The 17,595-nt window shown below is 43.4% G+C and overlaps 1 protein-coding gene across 1 annotated transcript in view; it reads right to left on the reverse strand.

The window, feature by feature from the left end:
• LOC124723093 (ras-related protein Rab-31) overlaps window positions 1-17,595 on the reverse strand; it is a 74,361-nt gene that overhangs the window by 34,467 nt on the left and 22,299 nt on the right. Inside the window, exons 2-3 of the mRNA XM_047248271.1 lie at window positions 10,147-10,274; window positions 9,845-9,977 (exon numbers count right to left, since the gene is read on the reverse strand). Coding sequence (XP_047104227.1) covers window positions 9,845-9,977; window positions 10,147-10,274 — 261 coding nt within the window. The remainder of the gene's footprint in view (window positions 1-9,844; window positions 9,978-10,146; window positions 10,275-17,595) is intronic.

Genomic DNA, 17,595 nt, shown 5'->3' on the forward strand with positions numbered 1-17,595 from the left:
GAGGTGTACGTGAATGGACCTCAAGTAGAGGTGGTAAAGGGATGGACTCCAGTTCCGAGAAAAAGGAGCACATGCAAACTGCAATCGGGAGCCCTGACCTGGGCTGCTGTTGCGGGAGATGAACTGCCGTGGGTGGGACAAGGACACGGTACTTCAGATTCTCAGGAGAACTATTAATGTGTGCAACATAACTGGCGAGCAGTTGTGCACGTTGGATCCACAATGGAGGGACTCCAGCCTCCACGATGCTGGTCACCGGACTCGTTCTAAAAGCTCCCGTCGCTAGGCGAACACCACAGCGGTGCACTGGGTTGAGGAAACGCTGAGGGCACCACCAAACTGTAAACCAGACTCCTATAGTAAAGGCTGGATTGAACAAGGGCTCTATAGAGCTGCAGCAGCGTAGAGCTATCTGCACCCCAATTGGTGTTGCACAGGCAGCAGAGAGCAATGAGGTGCTGTCAGAACTCCCCCTTAAGCTGACGACAGTGAGGTAGCCACATCAATCGGGCATCAAAAACGAAAACCAGTCGTAAGAATCAATACGTTTCCACTACAGTGAGTGAATAGCCATTAAGATTAAGTTCGGGGTCCAGATGAACAGTACGATGCCGACAAAAGTGCATGACACAATACTTCGCGGCTGAAAACTGGAAGCTATTGGCTAGAGCCCATGACTGCACCTTGTGAATGGCTCTCTTTAGGTGCCGCTCAGCAACACCAGTACTAGAGGAGCAACACGAAAGGCAGAAGTCATCCGCATATAGAGAAGGGGAGACTGATGGCCCTACAGCTGCTGCTAGGCCGTTGATGGCCGCTAAATATAGAGAGACACTCAATATGGAACCCTGTGGAATGCCATATGAGGGGAACTATGAAAGGCAACAACTTGGACACGGAAAGTACGGAGTGACAAGAAGTTTTGGATAAAAATCGGGAGTGGACCCCGGAGACCCCATTCATTCAGTATGGCAAGGATATGATATCGTCAGGCCGTGTCATATGTCTTACATAAGTAAAAAAATATGGCAACCACACGTTGGTGGCTGGAAAAGGCTGTTCGGATGGCAGACTCGAGGGACGCAAGACTATCAGTGGTAGAACGACACTGGCGGAAGCCGCCCTGAAGTGGAGCCAGTAGGCCACATGACTCCAGGACCCAACCCAACCACCGACACCATTCGCTCCAGCAGCTTACAGACAACGTTTGTGAGGGTGATGGGCTGGTAGCTATTCACATCAAAAAGATTTTTATCGGGTTTTAGCACTGGAATGAAGGTGCTCTTCCACCATTGGGATGGAAAGATGCCATCACACAAGATCCGGTTGAAGGTGATGAGGAGATGTTGCTTGTAATCTGACAAGAGATGTTTAATCATCTGACTGTAGATCCGATCTGGCCCAGGAGCCGTGTCGGGGCAATCTGCAAGGGCATTGAGGAGCTCCCACTCTGTAGATGGGGCATTATATGGTTCACTGTGGCGTGTAGTGAACGAGAGGACATTCCTTTCCATCCGCCATTTGAGGGTGTGAAAGGCTAGGGGGTAGTTCTCTGACGCAGAGGCTCGAGCATAGTGCTCAGCAAAGTGCTCGGCAATTGCGTTTGTGTCGGTAGAGAGAACGCCATGGATGTTAACACCAGGGACACCTGTTGTGGTCTGGTACCCAAAAGGATGTCTGATCTTCGTCCAGACTTGGGAAGGTGACATATGGCACCCAATGGTAGACACATACCTCTCCCAACACTCCTGTTTCCATCATTTTATACGCAGGTGAACGTGGGCATGGATCCACTTAAAGGCTATTAGGTGCTCTAGGGAAGGGTGCCACTTATGTCACTGCAGAGCTCACCGATGCTCTTTAACTGCCTCAGCAACTTCCAGTGACCACCAAGGGACTGTCTTTCGCCAGGGGCACCCTAGAGAAAGAGGGATTGCATTTTCCACCACAGAAATTATTGTTGTACAGACCTGCTCAATCACAACATCGATGACACCACGCGGGAGAGATTCGATGGTGACAGCAGTGGTGAAGGCTACCCAGTCTGCCTTGTTTAAAGCCCATCTGGGTAGGCGTCTGTGGGTATCATGCTGGGGGAGTGACAGGAAGATGGGGAAGTGGTCACTACCACACAGGTCATCACCTGCTCTCCAGTGGATAGATGGGAGAAGTTCTGGGCTGCAAACTGATAAATCAATGGACATTGAAATGTGTGGCGGCCGCAGTAATTAAGAGGCAGAGGAAGTGAGACAGTAAAGTTTTGACATCTCTGCCACGGCCAGTAAGCATGGTGCTACCCCACAAGAGGTTAAAATCTACCAAAAGTAGGAAAAGTTTAGGGAGTTGATCAATCAGTGCAGCCAATACATTCAGGGGTACCGCAACATCTGGAGGGAGATATACACTGCAGATAGTGATCCGTATCCTGACAGCCACAGCTTCAAGAGGAGTTTGAACGGGCCCAGGTTCACTACATACCGAGTTCAGGACATAAACGCAAACTCCACCTGACACTATTATATTCGCTACGGTTCTTGTAGTATCCCGTGTAGCCATGAAGGGCAAGGGTCTGCATTGCCGGGAACCAGGTTTCCTGGAGGGGAATGCAGAAAGCAGGTGTAAAGCTTAACAGTTGCCATAGCTCAGCCACGTGGTGGAAAAAACTGCCGCAATTTCACTGGAGGATGACGTGATCGTGAGACTGGGAAGTCATGAAGCACTCAATGAGGTAGTCTACACCTCTGTCTCCTGCTGCCACCGACTTATTTCCTGAACAGGCTATATCCATTGTCTCTGAGGGTCTGGCAAGATCTAGGTCCTCAACAGATGCCAGAATCTTCACCTCATCCTCAGACGTAGAGCTTGTAGGTAGTGGTGGTGTAGGTGCCACCACAATTCTCTTGGTCTTGGGGGTCTTTTTTCTGGATTTCTCTCACTGATCCTTGGGTTTCTCTGGCTGGGAGGACTTCACTGATTCAGTCTTCGGCACTGAGGATGAATGTGAAGCTCTACGAGCAGCTGCTGTTGGGCACTTCAGCTACTGGCAGGTGTCATCTTTCCCACTAGCAGAAACCTGGGAAGGGAGAGACCCAAGGGACCCCTTCCTATCGAGAGGAGCCAAAGAAGACTTACACCTTTCCGGCTCAGAAGTGGGGACTGGTGTCCCCAATGGTTGGGAGTGCTCCCGAGGTAGGTGGTGCGGGAGCAACAGGGAGACAAGTGCCCCCCACCATCAAGGGGACAGGTGTAGTCTTCCATCTCTGAGAGCTGACTGGAATTCACAGAACAGATGGTGCTACAATTGCACTTGTAGCAGAGGTATAAAAGGAGGTCATAGCCACAGGATGTAGGCACACAAATTTCCTCTTGGCCTCAGTGTAGGTCAGTCGGTCCAGGGTCTTTTATTCCATGATTTTCTTTTCTTGCTGTAAAATGCTGCAGTCAGGTGAGAAAGAGGAATGATACTCTCCTGCAGAGGCAGGTCACATGGAGTATTGGTATGTGATGGATATCCACAATCTCGACATGTGATGCTGGAAGTATAGTGGGAAGACATACTGCTGAACTTCCAGCACTTAAAGCACAGCATTGGGAGAGAGATATATGGCTTGACAACACAGTGGTAGACCATCACCTTGACCTTCCAGGATAATGTGTCACCGTCGAAGGTCAAGATGAAGGCACTGGTGGCATCCTGATTATCCTTCAGATCCCGATGGACGCGCTGGATGAAATGAACTCCTCATTGCTCGAAGTTGGCGTGCAACTCAGACTGCAAAAGAAGGTCCCTGTAAATATAATACCCTGGACCATATTTACACTATTATGAGGCGTGATGGTAACAAAAACATCCCCCAGCGTGTCACAAGTGAGTAATGCCCATGACTGGGCAGAGGATGCCGTTTTTATCAAGACTGACCCTCACTGCAGTTTGGACAAGCCCTCCACCTCCCCAAACTCATCCTCTAAATGCTCTACAAAAAAACTGAGGCTTCGTCAAGACTAAGGAGCCCCATCAGCTCTCATACATACGAGGTACTGGGGCGAATAAGATTCGCTGTCATCCTTAGCCTGGCATTCCTCCCATAGTGTGGTCAGGGAGGGGAACGATTTACAATCATACTTCCTTACTTTGTACTGAGACTTTGAACGCTTAGAGACCGCTGGCGTTTGTTCACCAGCAAGTGATAACGTGGTACACTTCATCACGCGTCATCCGCCCTGATGGCACCCACTCCGACCAGGTGCCCTCCCCATGGGTGCCACCCAGCTGCAACAAAGGCCACCTGGCAGGATGGCCATTGACAGAAGTCCCAATGCCCCAAGGTGATGGGCTTCTACTCCTTGGCATACATGGGGAGTTAATGGCACAGGCATCAGCAGAGCGATCCCTGTGTTGTCAGGGGGCTATAACCGACAGGGTACCTGGCTGCCACATCGCAAAGGACTGGCTACCATGCTGGATATGAGGTGCTAAGAAGTCCATGGTTCTCGTCCGCGTAGGAAACAACACTGTATAGTGGGTGGAGGAAAACGCACCCAGGAAGGTGTCCTCACTCAAGAGATGGAGGATGAGTGGGACTGCAATGCCACGACGAGAAACTGGGCTAAAGATCTCAATGCACGATGGACACAATGCACCATGTAAGGCACCCTTCGCCAATTGGCTTGCTCTTCAGGAAAATTTTGAAAAATGGAGGTCAAACCCTACAGGGGGCCATCACATAAAAGGCGAAAGGTGTGACACTCCTTTTAGTCGCCTCTTACGACAAGCAGGAATACCTCGGGCCTATTCTAACCCCCAGGCCTGCAGGAGAGGACACTACTATTCCAAGCATATACAATATGGCAATTATAAACTCAATAAATACATCTTTGAATGAAGATAAAAATATATGAAATAACAGCTCTTAACTTCTTCTTCTTGTTATACTCAACATGGGATAATAAATTGTTACCACAATCTTAAGAGTAGAAGGCTGAGAATATGACAACCCAAATACATAAATGACTTATTTATGATGATACTGTTCTCATATACAGAAGAAAAAAATGGTGGAACACAGAAATCATCTACAGCAAAGTGAAGAAGAAAAAGTAACGACAAATGAATGTGATCATTTTACATGTGCTGCTCTCTCATGCACTTCTTAAGAATTTTGTTGTTGTAAACTACTCGAGCTACGGGAGAGGACAGCAGTTTGCCCCAAATGAAGTGTAAGTAGTGTGTTTTTGTGCAAAGCCCAAACAGTGTGATTGTGGTGGTGGAGGTGGCAGCAGTGGCGGGAGGCACAGAAGGTGACAAAAGGTTATTTGGTATGTGAATATGTAATACTCATTGTAAAGTCTAATGCTCTGTCTTAAAATGATTTACTACAATCAGAGTTAGCTCATGTTTTCCTTGTGCCATCCTTATTTTGTAAATTAGTTGACGCAGATGCAGATGTCAGTACATTGATAGTTGGCTTGTAGGACCTCACTGGTGGTTGCACATATTTATTTCACACCAGTTGATATGGGATATGGTGTGATACAACTGCTAGTAAGACCCGTCCCCCAAGAGCATGTGAACAAACAGATTTAATGAGGCAAATAAACATTATGTATCTCCAGATGCATTGGCCACTACCTGCCCTACACTGCTAATCATACCTAATTCCAATTTTTTGTTCTGTTTGACCAATACAGTGACAAGTATGATCTTCACACTGAACAATTTATACATCTCCTCTGTTGAAAAGTGTGGTTTTATTGCTAAAGTGTAGCGTTCATGTGCAGCTTATATTCTGTTTGGAAATATTTTTTCATGTGTGTTTTATGAAAAATTTGAGAAATTTTGTTCATATCATGCACAAATACGACAATAATGAATTTTGAAGCATGTACATTTTATATATCTTTGAAAATGTTCAGATGTGTCACACACCGTAGTTCACCGAAATAATTTGCCAAACAATGCTTCTGATGTATTTTTAGGTATATGCATGTGGTGGAGATGGTTTCTAGACCAAAACTTGTTATCTGGAAACAAATATTCATTAAAACAGGCTCTGGTGATTTTGCAACGTTGTTTCTTAATTGATGAGTTACATATTGTGCATTGCTTCACTTGTGTTAATGTTCACATTCACTTACTATAATTTTAAGATGTCTCACAATTTACAGCAATTGTTATGAAAGAAAACAAAGAAATTTCAACACAATAATTAAAAATAAATTTAATCAAAATGAAGAAACAACATGCGTAAGACTGGTGTTTCAGAAGCAACTGCTGAAAGAAGCTGGACAGTCTCAATGACAGATTAGATTAGATTAACTTTCATTCCAATTGATCCGTAATGAGGAGGACCTTCAGGATGTAGATCACGTCAGAAAACAATAATACATGACAAATATTTACAACTAAAACAAATACGCTAATGTATCTTCCACTGGTTCCAAGTGGAATGATCGTCTCTCTCTCTCTATAATAGAACTACTACAATACGTATTTACAATGAACACACTACTGCACTGAAATGGTGCATAAGTTACATAACACACACACACACACACACACACACACACACACACACACACGCGCGCGCGCGCGCACAGTTCTACTGAGAAATATTCATCAATGGAGTAGAAAGAGTTGGCCACCAATATATCCTCTAGTCTTCTTTTAAACTGGATTTCATTGGTTGTTAAGCTTTTTATGGCTGCTGGCAAATTATTGAAAATGTGTGTTCCTGAATAATGCACACCTTTTTGTACAAGAGTAAATGACTTTAAATCCTTCTGAAGATTATTCTTATTTCTAGTATTGATACACTGAACTGAGCCGATAAACTTTAGCCTGTCTTGATGAATTACCCCAAAAAATAATACCATATGACATTATACAGTGAAAGTAAGCATGGTATGCCAACTTTTTCATTTCAGTATCCCCTATGTCTGACAAAATTAACATTGCAAATAGAAATATGTTTAGATGCTTCAGCAGGTCTGTGGTGTGCTCCTCCCAGCTGAATTTATTATCAAGTTGTAATCCCAAGAATTTAACACTGTCCACTACTTCTATCTGCTTGTCGTCATATGTCAGACACATACTCGTGGGACACCCCTTACGAGTTCTGAACTGTATGTAGTGTGTTTTTTCAAAGTTTAGTGTCAAAGAATTAGCTAGGAACCAGTGATTAATGTCCACAAATATTTTATTACTCAATCTTTCCAAGACTACACTTGATTTGCTATTTATTGCAGTGTTTGTAATAAAAAAAAAAACTTGGCATCTGGTAATGTTACTGATGAAAAGTCACTGATATACACAAGAAAAGGAAAGGGCCCTAAGATGGAACCTTGTAGGACCCCACATGTAATTAGTTCCCAGTTGGATGATTTGGATGATGCCTGATAGCTTAATACAGGTCTCTTTCCTAATAACATCCTTTGTTTCCTACCAGAGATATAAGATTTGAAACATTTTGCTGCATTTCCTGTTACACCATAATATTCTAATTTACTTAAAAGGATATTGTGATTTACACAGTCAAATGCCTTTGACAGACCACAAAATATACCAGTTGCCTGCAATTTTTTGTCTAATGAATTAAGTACATTTTCACTGTAAGTGTAGATAGCCTTCTCAACTTCACAACTCTCTAGGAATCCAAGCTGTGACTTTGACAGTATGTTATTTGTGATAATATGGTTCTAAAGCTGACTGTACATTACCTTTTCTAAAATTTTTGAGAATGCTGGCAAAAGTGAAATTGGATAGAAATTTGATGCTATATCTTTATCTCCCTTCTTAAACAGTGGCTTAACTTCAGCGTATTTCAACCATTCAGGAAATATTCCACTGATAAATGACTGGTTACACAGATAGCTTAATACGTCACTTAACACAGAATCACATTTGTTAATTAACTTTGCTGATATTTCATCATACCTATTAGATGTTTTCGATTTTAAAGATTTTATGATGGACATTACTTCTGCTGGGGTAGTGAGGGTCAAAGTCATATTATGAAAGTTACTTGAAATGTCTGGTCTGAGGTAGCCCAAGGCAGCATATACAGAACCTGACAATCCCATCTTTTCAATAACAATTATGAAATGTTTGTTAAAATGTTCTGCAACACTATACGCACCTGTCACCAATATATCATTTATTCTTAATGCAATTTGCCCCTCTTCATGTCTGGTTCTAGCTGTCTCCTCCTTCACTATAGCCCATATTGTCTTTGTTATCTGGTATGACTTATCTTTTCAATCTAATATATTTGCTTTGATATCCGTATTACAGTCTTTAATAGTTTGCAGTATTTCTTGGAATGTGCTATAGCATCAACATCAGAACTGTTTCAGATTGACAGATAGTTTTCTTTTTGTTTTACCAAATACCTCTATTCCTTGAGTAATTCATGGCTTCTTTGTGTTAGAATAAGGTAAGCACTTTATTAGCAAAAGTGTTATATTTTCCATTTATGCCATGAGCACTGTAACCATCACTCCAGTGAATGTCTCTGAGGAGTGTCCTAAAATAATCAATTTTTGACTTATTGATTACCCTCTTGAGTTCAGATTTAACAGATTTTATACCATTTTCAGCATTAACATTTAACAGAAGGAACTGCATGTCATGGTCTGAGAGGCCATTGACTATTGGTTTTGTAATCTAATTTTGTTCATTGGACTTTTCTATAAAGATATTATCAATGGCTGTTTGTCAGCAATTGGCTGCCCTAGTTGGGAACTTTGCAGTGGGAATTAAGTTGAATGATAGCGTTACTCACTCAGATAAGTTCTTATTGGGAGAGTCTTTAAGGAAATCTGCACTGAAGTCACCAGCAACCACTATTTCTTTGTTTCTGGTTGTTAAATGGGCCAGTACAGCTTCAAGGTGGTTTATGAACAGATTTAAGTTACTTGCAAGTGCTCAATATACACTTCATGTTATGAAGGATTTTTTATGAAATTCTACTTCTGTTGCACATGCTTCCATATGCTGTTCTAGGCAAAACTTGTCTTTCTATGTTCTTAAATTTATGACAGTTACTGATGAATGTGGCAACTCTTCCTTTCTCCATTTCTGCTCTACAAAAGTGAGATGCTAACCTAAATCCTGTACCACTTAAAAGTTCTATACCAGTGGTCGCATGATGTACATAGAGGCAGATTACGTCAGCTGGGTTTGACGACTAATTCATCTATGCAGATAATTAATTCATTAATTTTATTTCTCAGTCCTCAAATATGTTGATGCATAAAGATAGCTGACATTTCACATTGACAGTTAAAATTGGGTAGTGTTGAAATTTATGCTGATTGTTGAAAATTCTCAACCAACACCTGTTTATGCTGATGTAATAAGCTAGAATTATGTTTTTTGGTTTCTTTCTCAAACTGAAGGTTTGTCTCAATCCTAACCTCTCTTAAAACTTTGTTTTCTTCCTGTCCTCCCTACCCTAAAAGAGTGTCTTTTCTGAACCCTATAACCACTAGTATTTTATCACTCATGACAGTGCCTCCCCCTTCAACTTTCCTGCTATTTTCCAAGCCAGTTTACTCTTTAATTGTGAGGTCTGTATGAGTACTGACAGGTGTTTATCGAAACAGACGCAAAACTCCTTTCATGAGCAAAATTTGGACAATGATGGTATTAAATGTACATAGCTTGGTAGGTTGAAGACATTCAAAGTCAGTTCGTATAAGGGTGTGCACTGCCATGCTGATATATTGGCACTGCGTGCAAAGTTAATTCAGTGAGATCCACATATCCTGCTGCTCAAATTTTGTGACGTGAAGTATGCATATATTATAGTTAAATGCATATTTTCTATTATATTGTTTAAATTACCTTTCACCCATGATTTGACAGACAAGAAAGAGTCATATTGTGTGATGTCAAACACAAGGAGGGCAGCATTCGCATTGCGGTAGTACATGGGTGCCATGGATCTGAATCTCTCTTGACCAGCAGTGTCCCAAACCTTGACAGAGTGGGAAACAAATATGTAATTAAATTAAGAAAGTAAAACTTTTAGCAGCTGTGAAAGGTTTAAAATCTGCAAAAATGTTTGTGGAGTATTTGTTGTGTCTCAATACATTTGGAAAACTGAGAAAAAAAGATGTATGCATTGTTGAATTTTAAATAAATACCTGCAGCTTTACTCTTGTATCTTCAATATTTATTTTGCATGTGAAGAATGATGCTCCAATTGTTGGGCTGATATGATGGCTGAACATTTTACCAATATATCTGACAACCATACTAGTCTTACCTACACCTGGAACATAAAAATATATTATTACATTACTGTGCAATTAAGGTGCTTGGCAAAGCTGTTATTGGTACACTTGGCAAAATATTTTTGAGGTTAATCCATTCTCCACCCATCTCTCACAGTAATAAAGCAAATTTTAAAAAAATGATAGAAAAAATTCAGTTGTTCTATCTAAAATTGGCTTGAGGAAGGTTCTGGAACTGCTAAAATATTTTAAAATGACCATGTGGCTAATATTAATGGCAAATAAAGAATGAGCTAGGCATCCTGAGACAACATTAAAATTTCCTAGCACATTAGAGGCAATGGACAGGACAAAATCTTAAAAACAATTCACGTTTATATCAATGTCGTGTAAAAGAGAGGACACGTCTAGCAGTAAATCATAAGTTTTCTCTAGCCAAGATTTAATATATAGGTTATTAAAATGTTTAATATGGAAGTTTTTGTGGCGGTGTTCGTAGCGACAAACACTTGGCTGTAGAAATGGCTTACGAAGTCACCGCCACACTTTTAATAGCGGGCCGACCGGTCCGCTGGAACAGTGAACAGAAAGATGAAAGCCCAAACACTCATATTAAATAAAAGTCGGTACTTATCTTTTATTAATAAAGATACAGTAACACAGTAGTGAACTCGGTGTCTACAGAAATCCGTCTAGTTCAAGTCGGAGCAGCTAGGTCAGCGTCGGCTGACGACAAACAACAACTCTGCCGCGATGAACACACAACTGACTAGCAAGTACACAATTCGGTGGCGAGTATACAACTGAGCAGCGAATACAGAACTGTCCTAGCGCTCGCGACTCCAGCGCTTAAGAAGCCAGAAGCCAGCGGTGGCGCGCGCAGACTTGCGGCGATTTCCTGTATCGCTGGCGCTGCTTATGCGGACGGCGTCCGTACTTTGATGCTGCCAACCTTTTGGCAGCGGGCTCGGTTGGCATTACTGGCTAGGATACAACAGAAGTCTATATGATCTATGTATCAGACACTGGTTTGTCTTCTTGCTGGATATGGAACTCTTATGCTATAGTAAAAATCTCTATTGGAAAGCAAGTTAAAATAACTTCATGTCAACAGCTGGAAGAAGGAACACCAAAACTGGTTCAGTTTTCCTGAGGATCACTTGGTCAGTAAGCAATAGTGTCAGGCAGGCAGCATACTGGCTTTCACTGAAGCCTTCAACACTACTTTGCCATCTCACAAACAGACTGTCACCTTTCCACCAAACCTACACCTCAGCTACACAGAAAAGTTTGTCTCACTACAGATCATGATTCCGTATTCACATTTGTTGGCTTTGCCAACTCAAAACCAACCTGTTATCTTTCAGGCTAACCCAGACATAGGCTATGCTGCAAATCAAACTGTCACCAAAATCTATGGCCTAAAAAAATAATCTAGATGCAAAATAAAAATATTTTCACTGTTCTGTTCTCTGTCTGTCTGTCTAGGTATGGCGCCACGTCATTGTTATGTTATGAGTCGAAAGCTTATGTCCGGTATTCGTAGGCTCAGTTCAAATTCAAATTGTGAATCTCACGGCAAATGATGGATCACTGTACTCAGTAGCAAGTGTGTGCACAGAGCTGATGCTAAATGCTCACCCAGCCAACTTAATGTTTAGACTTCGCTGAACCGTATGTCCATAATCAAGCTGTGGTTGCATGAAACACATTTGGAACTGAAACAAACCAAGCACTGTCTTTTCTTCATGACATATGGGTAACAGACCATAGGACATACAGTGTGTCAGATCCTGTAGGTGTGGCAATCATATCAAAAGTGAGTTGTAATTTTCTCACCATATTCTTAAAATATCAGCAGCTTTCTTTTGATAACTGCTTTCGAAGGTGGATTCAGATAGAGATGTGGTTGCTTGTGATCATCAGCCACATACCACTGAACAGTGTGTGATGGGAGGACAGCAGAACAAAATTTCAATGGTGGTGGTTGTTTAGGCTACTCAACAGCATGGCCAATGGTGCCATTACAAAACATGAAATCATGCATTAAAACAAGTCTTCTCTCTCTCAAAAAATCTTACTGTTACCATGTACCATGAACACAGGTAGCAAATTTTGAGAGAATGTGTGGCAATATCAATGTTTGATAAGGCAAGAAGCATCACTGCTCCAAGCCAGATTTAAGAATATCCACAGCCTTCTTCCTCAACCCTTAACCCCTGCCAGTGCCAACACTGCTTGTCCTGGTGCTGCCTCCAGCTGGGGACTGTCTGAAAAGTGACCTCTCATCACTTGGAAGACTACAATTATTTATTTTATTTATTGTATGGCTTTCTGAAACACAGGGAAAAAAATGGATACGACTGAAGAGCACAACATATACCATTTAAAAGCTTATAAACATCTAGGGCATTTATGCACTCTATCGACTTTGGAGTTGCTAGTGAGAAGTCTTCTGTTCTACCATTGTATGATCTGGTGCAGCATTCTTCTGTGATGGTCTGTGGTTCTTCACAATCACAAAGTGGGAATGATTGCTTACCCTATTTGTGTAAAAAATATGCATATCTGCTATGTTGGCTTGTAATTCTGTTTAGTATTGATGTTTTATGAGGCAAGTCAAATGCAAGTGATTTTTGGGTGTTACACAGCATATTATCACTTTGTTGCCCCGTCCATTCTTGAGTCTGTGCATTAGTAATGCTGAACATATATTCAACAGTGCCCCTTGCTGTTATTGTCGGTGACCATCTAGAGCAGAGTCTTATGGCCCAATTTATCGACATCTTGATAGATTTTGCTACCCATTATCTTTTGGTACTCATTTGTGAAAGCATTTGTGTGTTTTAGTTTAGGGGCTGGAATGTGGCTTAGTGCTGGCAACAATTCTGTAGATGTTGACTTCGTAACACCAGCAATTATTCTCATGGTGTTCTTTAGTTGGACACCTATCTTTTGTGCACAGGAGTTGTTTAGCCAAACTGGTGCACAATATTCAGCAGCTGAGAAAAGACCCAGAAAAGAAGAACATAGACGTAATGCAGATGCTCCCAAGTTGTACTACACAGCATTTGAATGATGATGTTTCTTGTTTCCAAATTTTTGGCTGTTTTTATTAGATGCTCTCTGAAAGAATTCTACAAGGGTTACTCCCAGGTACTTTGGTGTTTTTATTCTAAGTATAGTGTTTTAAAACTGTATGTTGAATTTTCCTCTGATGAGTTTATTGTTTAGATGCAAAAGGGAAACCTTCATTTTGATGGTGTTTGACATGAGTCTCCATTTGTGAAAGTACATTGCACTGCAAAATTTAAGAATGAGATAAAGTAACATAACATACAAACAACTTGGTAGAAATGAATGAAAATGTGGGAGCATGTTGACAGAGGTCTCTCAGTCATGCACAGAAAGTTGGACATCACGTGGTGCAAGGTCAGCGTAACTGTAGTGCCAAATGGGACTAACCCTATAACATGAGGCAGTTGCAGGAAAGGGAAAAGATTGGTTGGTTTAAAAATGGGGGGAGGGAGGGGGTAGGGGAGCAAACTGAGAGGTCATCGGTCCCTTGTTCCCTTAAAGTAATTACCCAAGGGAAAGAAGAAAAGAAAGGAGACATACAGCACAATAACAGGAGAAAGGAAGAACCAGAAGAACGACAGAAGGACAACCAAAACTGCTATGGACAAAACAGGAAAAGAAAACTAGAGAGAGAAGCAAGAAACAGGCAGAAGGGGTAAAAACAAGAGAGCGGATGACCATGGCTGGCTGACCATGAGAATAAAAAGGAAAAGCCATCCACTTTGAGACACATTAAAACATCCACCCTAAAAGCATTAGAGTGCGGAACACAAAGGGACAAAGGACAGGCAATAAAATTTATATAGAATGATAAAACCCACCATCACGTATAAAACATAAAACTAGATTAGCCGATGAGGCTTTGTCAGCTAAAATTAATGGCAATGAGTCCGGTAACTGAAGAGTCCGTCGCAGGGCAGCCAAAGAAGGTCAGCTCACCAAGATATGGGCCACTGTCAGCTGGGTGCCGCACCAACACTGAGGTGGGTCATCACCTAAGAATAGGTATGTCTCCACTACAGTGAGTGGATCGTCATTAAGGTAAAGTTCTGGTTTTGGATGAACGGTACGACACCAACAGAAGTGCATAACACATGACTTTGCAACCGAAAACAGGAAACCATGGGCTTGAGCCCATGACTGCACCTTGTGGATGGCTCCCTGTAGGCGCTGTTCAGCAACACCAGTACTTGTTGAGCAGTATAATATGCAGAAGACGTCCGTATACAGAGAAGGTCGATGGACAGCCCTGCAGCTGCTGCTAGACCATTAATGGCCACTAAAAAGACACACACACTCAATACAGAGCCCTGCAAGACACCATTATCTTGGATATGGGGGAGGGGGGGGGGGGGGGGAAGACTATGGGAGGCGCCAACTTGGGCACGAAAAGTACGAAGTGACAGGAAATTTTGGACAAAAATCAGGAAAAGGCCTCAGACACACCACTTGTACAATGTGGCAAGGATACGATGTCGCCAGGTGGTGTCACACGCTTTTCGTAAATCAAAAAAGATGGCAACCAGGTGTTAGCATCTGGAAAAGGCTGTTCAGATGGCAGATTCGAGGGACACAAGATTATCAGTGGTAGAGTGACCCTGGCGGAAGCCGCTCTAAATGGAGCCAGTAGGCCACGTGACTCCAGGACCCAACCCAACCGCCAACACACCATATGTTCTAGCAGCTTACAAACAACAATGGTGTGGCTGATGGGCCAGTAGCTATCAACATCAAGTGGGATTTTACCGGGTTTGAGCACTGGAATGATGGTGCTCTCCCATCACTGCGATGGAAAGACCCCATTGCACCAGATCTGGTTGAAGATGACAAGGAGATGTCACTCGTAATCAGATGAGAGATGTTTAATCATCCGACTGTGGATCCAATCTGGCCCAGGAGCTGTGTCGGGGCAATGTGCAATGGCACTGAGGAGCTCCATCCAAATGGAGCGTTATAGGATTCACTGTGGCATGTAGTAAATGAGATGACTTCCCCATCCAGCCGCCATTTGAGAGTGCGAAAGGCTGGAGGAGGAGGAGGAGGGGGGGGGGGGGGGGGTAATTCTCTGACACAGAGGCTCCAGCATAGTGCTTAGCAAAGTGATCGGCAATCACGTTTGTGCCGGTAGAAAACACGCCATTTATGTTAACACCAGGAACACCTGTTGGGGTCTGGTACCCAAAAACACGTTTCATCTTTTGCCCAGACTTGGTAAGGTGACATATGGCACTCAATGGTTGAGACTTATCTCTCCCAACACTCCTGCTTCCATCATTTGATAAGCTGGCATACGCGGGCATGCAACCGTTTTAAGGCTATGAGGTGAGGTGCTCCAGGGAAGGGTGCCGCTTATGCCGCTGTAGAGCTCACCAACACTCCGTAATTGCTTCAGCGACTTCCAGCGACCATCAAGGGATACCTTTCGCTAGGGGCACCCTAAAGAGTGAGGGATCGTGTTTTCTGCCATAGAAACAATTGTTGTAGTCAACTGCTCAATCATCATATCAATGTTTCCATTTGCGGGAGATTCAACAGTGGCAGCAGAGGTGAATGTTTCCTAGTTCGCCTTGTTTTGAGCCTTTCTGGACAGGCGTCCATGGGCCTGATGCTAGGGCAGTGACAGGAAGATGGGGAAGTGGTCACTACCATACAGGTCGTCATGTGCTCTCCAGTGAATAGATGGGAGAAGTTCTGGGCTGCAAATTGATAAATCCATGGCCAAGCAACAACCATGAGCCACACTGAAATGTGTGGCAGCCCCAGTACTTAAGAGGCAGAGGTTGAACTGATACAGTAAAGTTTCAACACCTCTGCCTCGGCCAGTACGCACGGTGCCACCCAAAAAGGGGTTATGGGTGTTAAAATCTCTCAAAAGTAGGAAAGATTTACGGAGTTGATCAAGCAGTGCAGTTAATTCATTCAGGGATACTGCACCACCTGAAGGAAGATATAAATTTCAGACAATTATTTCCTGTGTCGTCCTTATTCTGACAGCCACAGCTTTAAGAGGGGTGTGAAGGGACACAATTTCACTACATACTGAGTTTAGGACAAAGGCAAACTCAACCTGACACTATTATAGTTGCTGCGGTTCCTGTAGTACCCTTTATAGCCACAAAGGGCAGTGCAGAAAGCAGGTGTAAAGCTTAACAGTTGTAACTCAGGCAGACAGTGGAAAAAACCGCCACAATTCCACTGGAGGATGAAGTCATCGTGAGACTGGGAAGGCATAGAACATTCAGTGAGGTAGTTTATGCCTCAGGGTCACTTGCTGCTACCGACTATTCGCCTGAGCAGTCTATATCCATTGAGTCTGAGGGTCTGGCAAGATCTAGGTCTTCAGCAGACGCCTGACTCTCCACATCATCCGCAGATGCAGAGCTTGTAGGTAGCGGTGGTGTGGGTGGCACTGCAATTCCCTTGGTGTTGGGGACATTATTTTTGGATTTCACTTGCTGCTCCTTGGGTTTCCCTGGCTGGGAGGACTTCACTGATTCAGTCTCCAGGGCTGAGGATGAGTGTGAAGCCCTATGATCAGCTGTTTTTAGGAACTTCAGCCACTGGTGGGTGTCAACTTTCTCACTAGCAGAAACCTGGGAAGGGAATGACTCAAGGGACCCCTTGCTAGCAAGAGGAGCCGAAGAAGACTTACACTCCTCTAGCGCAGAAGTGGAGACTGATATCCCTGACGGCTGAGGGGGGGGGGGGGACGGTGTGGTGTTGCTCCAGAAGTAGGTGGTGCAGGAGCAACAGGGAGGGAAGTGCCCCCCTCCTCCCCCCCCACCATCAAGGGGGCAGGTATAGTCTTCTGATTCTGAGAGGCGACAGGAATGTGAGGAACTGATGGGGTGACCACAGGATGTAGGCGCTCAAATTTCCTCTTAGCTTTAGTGTAGGTCAGTCGGTCCAGGGTCTTGTATTTCATTATTTTCTTTTCTCACTGTAAAATCCTGCAGTCTAGCGAGCAAGGCGAGTGATGCCCTCCACAGTTGACACAGATGGGAGGCGGGGTACATGGAGTATTTGGATGTGATGGACATCCACAATCTCGACATGTGATGCTGGATGTATACCAGGAAGACATGGCCGAACTTCCCGCACTTAAATCACCACTTCGGGGGAGGGATACATGGCTTGACGTCACAGCGGTAGACCATCACCTTGACCTTCTCAGGCAAGACAAAGGCACCGGTGGCAACCACATCATCCTTCGGACCCTGCTGGACCAAATGAACACCTCGCTGCTCTATACTGGGGTGCAGCTCATCGTCAGACTGCAAA

This window comes from Schistocerca piceifrons, chromosome X, assembly GCF_021461385.2.
Source record: "Schistocerca piceifrons isolate TAMUIC-IGC-003096 chromosome X, iqSchPice1.1, whole genome shotgun sequence".
NCBI classification, from domain to species: Eukaryota; Metazoa; Arthropoda; class Insecta; order Orthoptera; family Acrididae; genus Schistocerca; species Schistocerca piceifrons.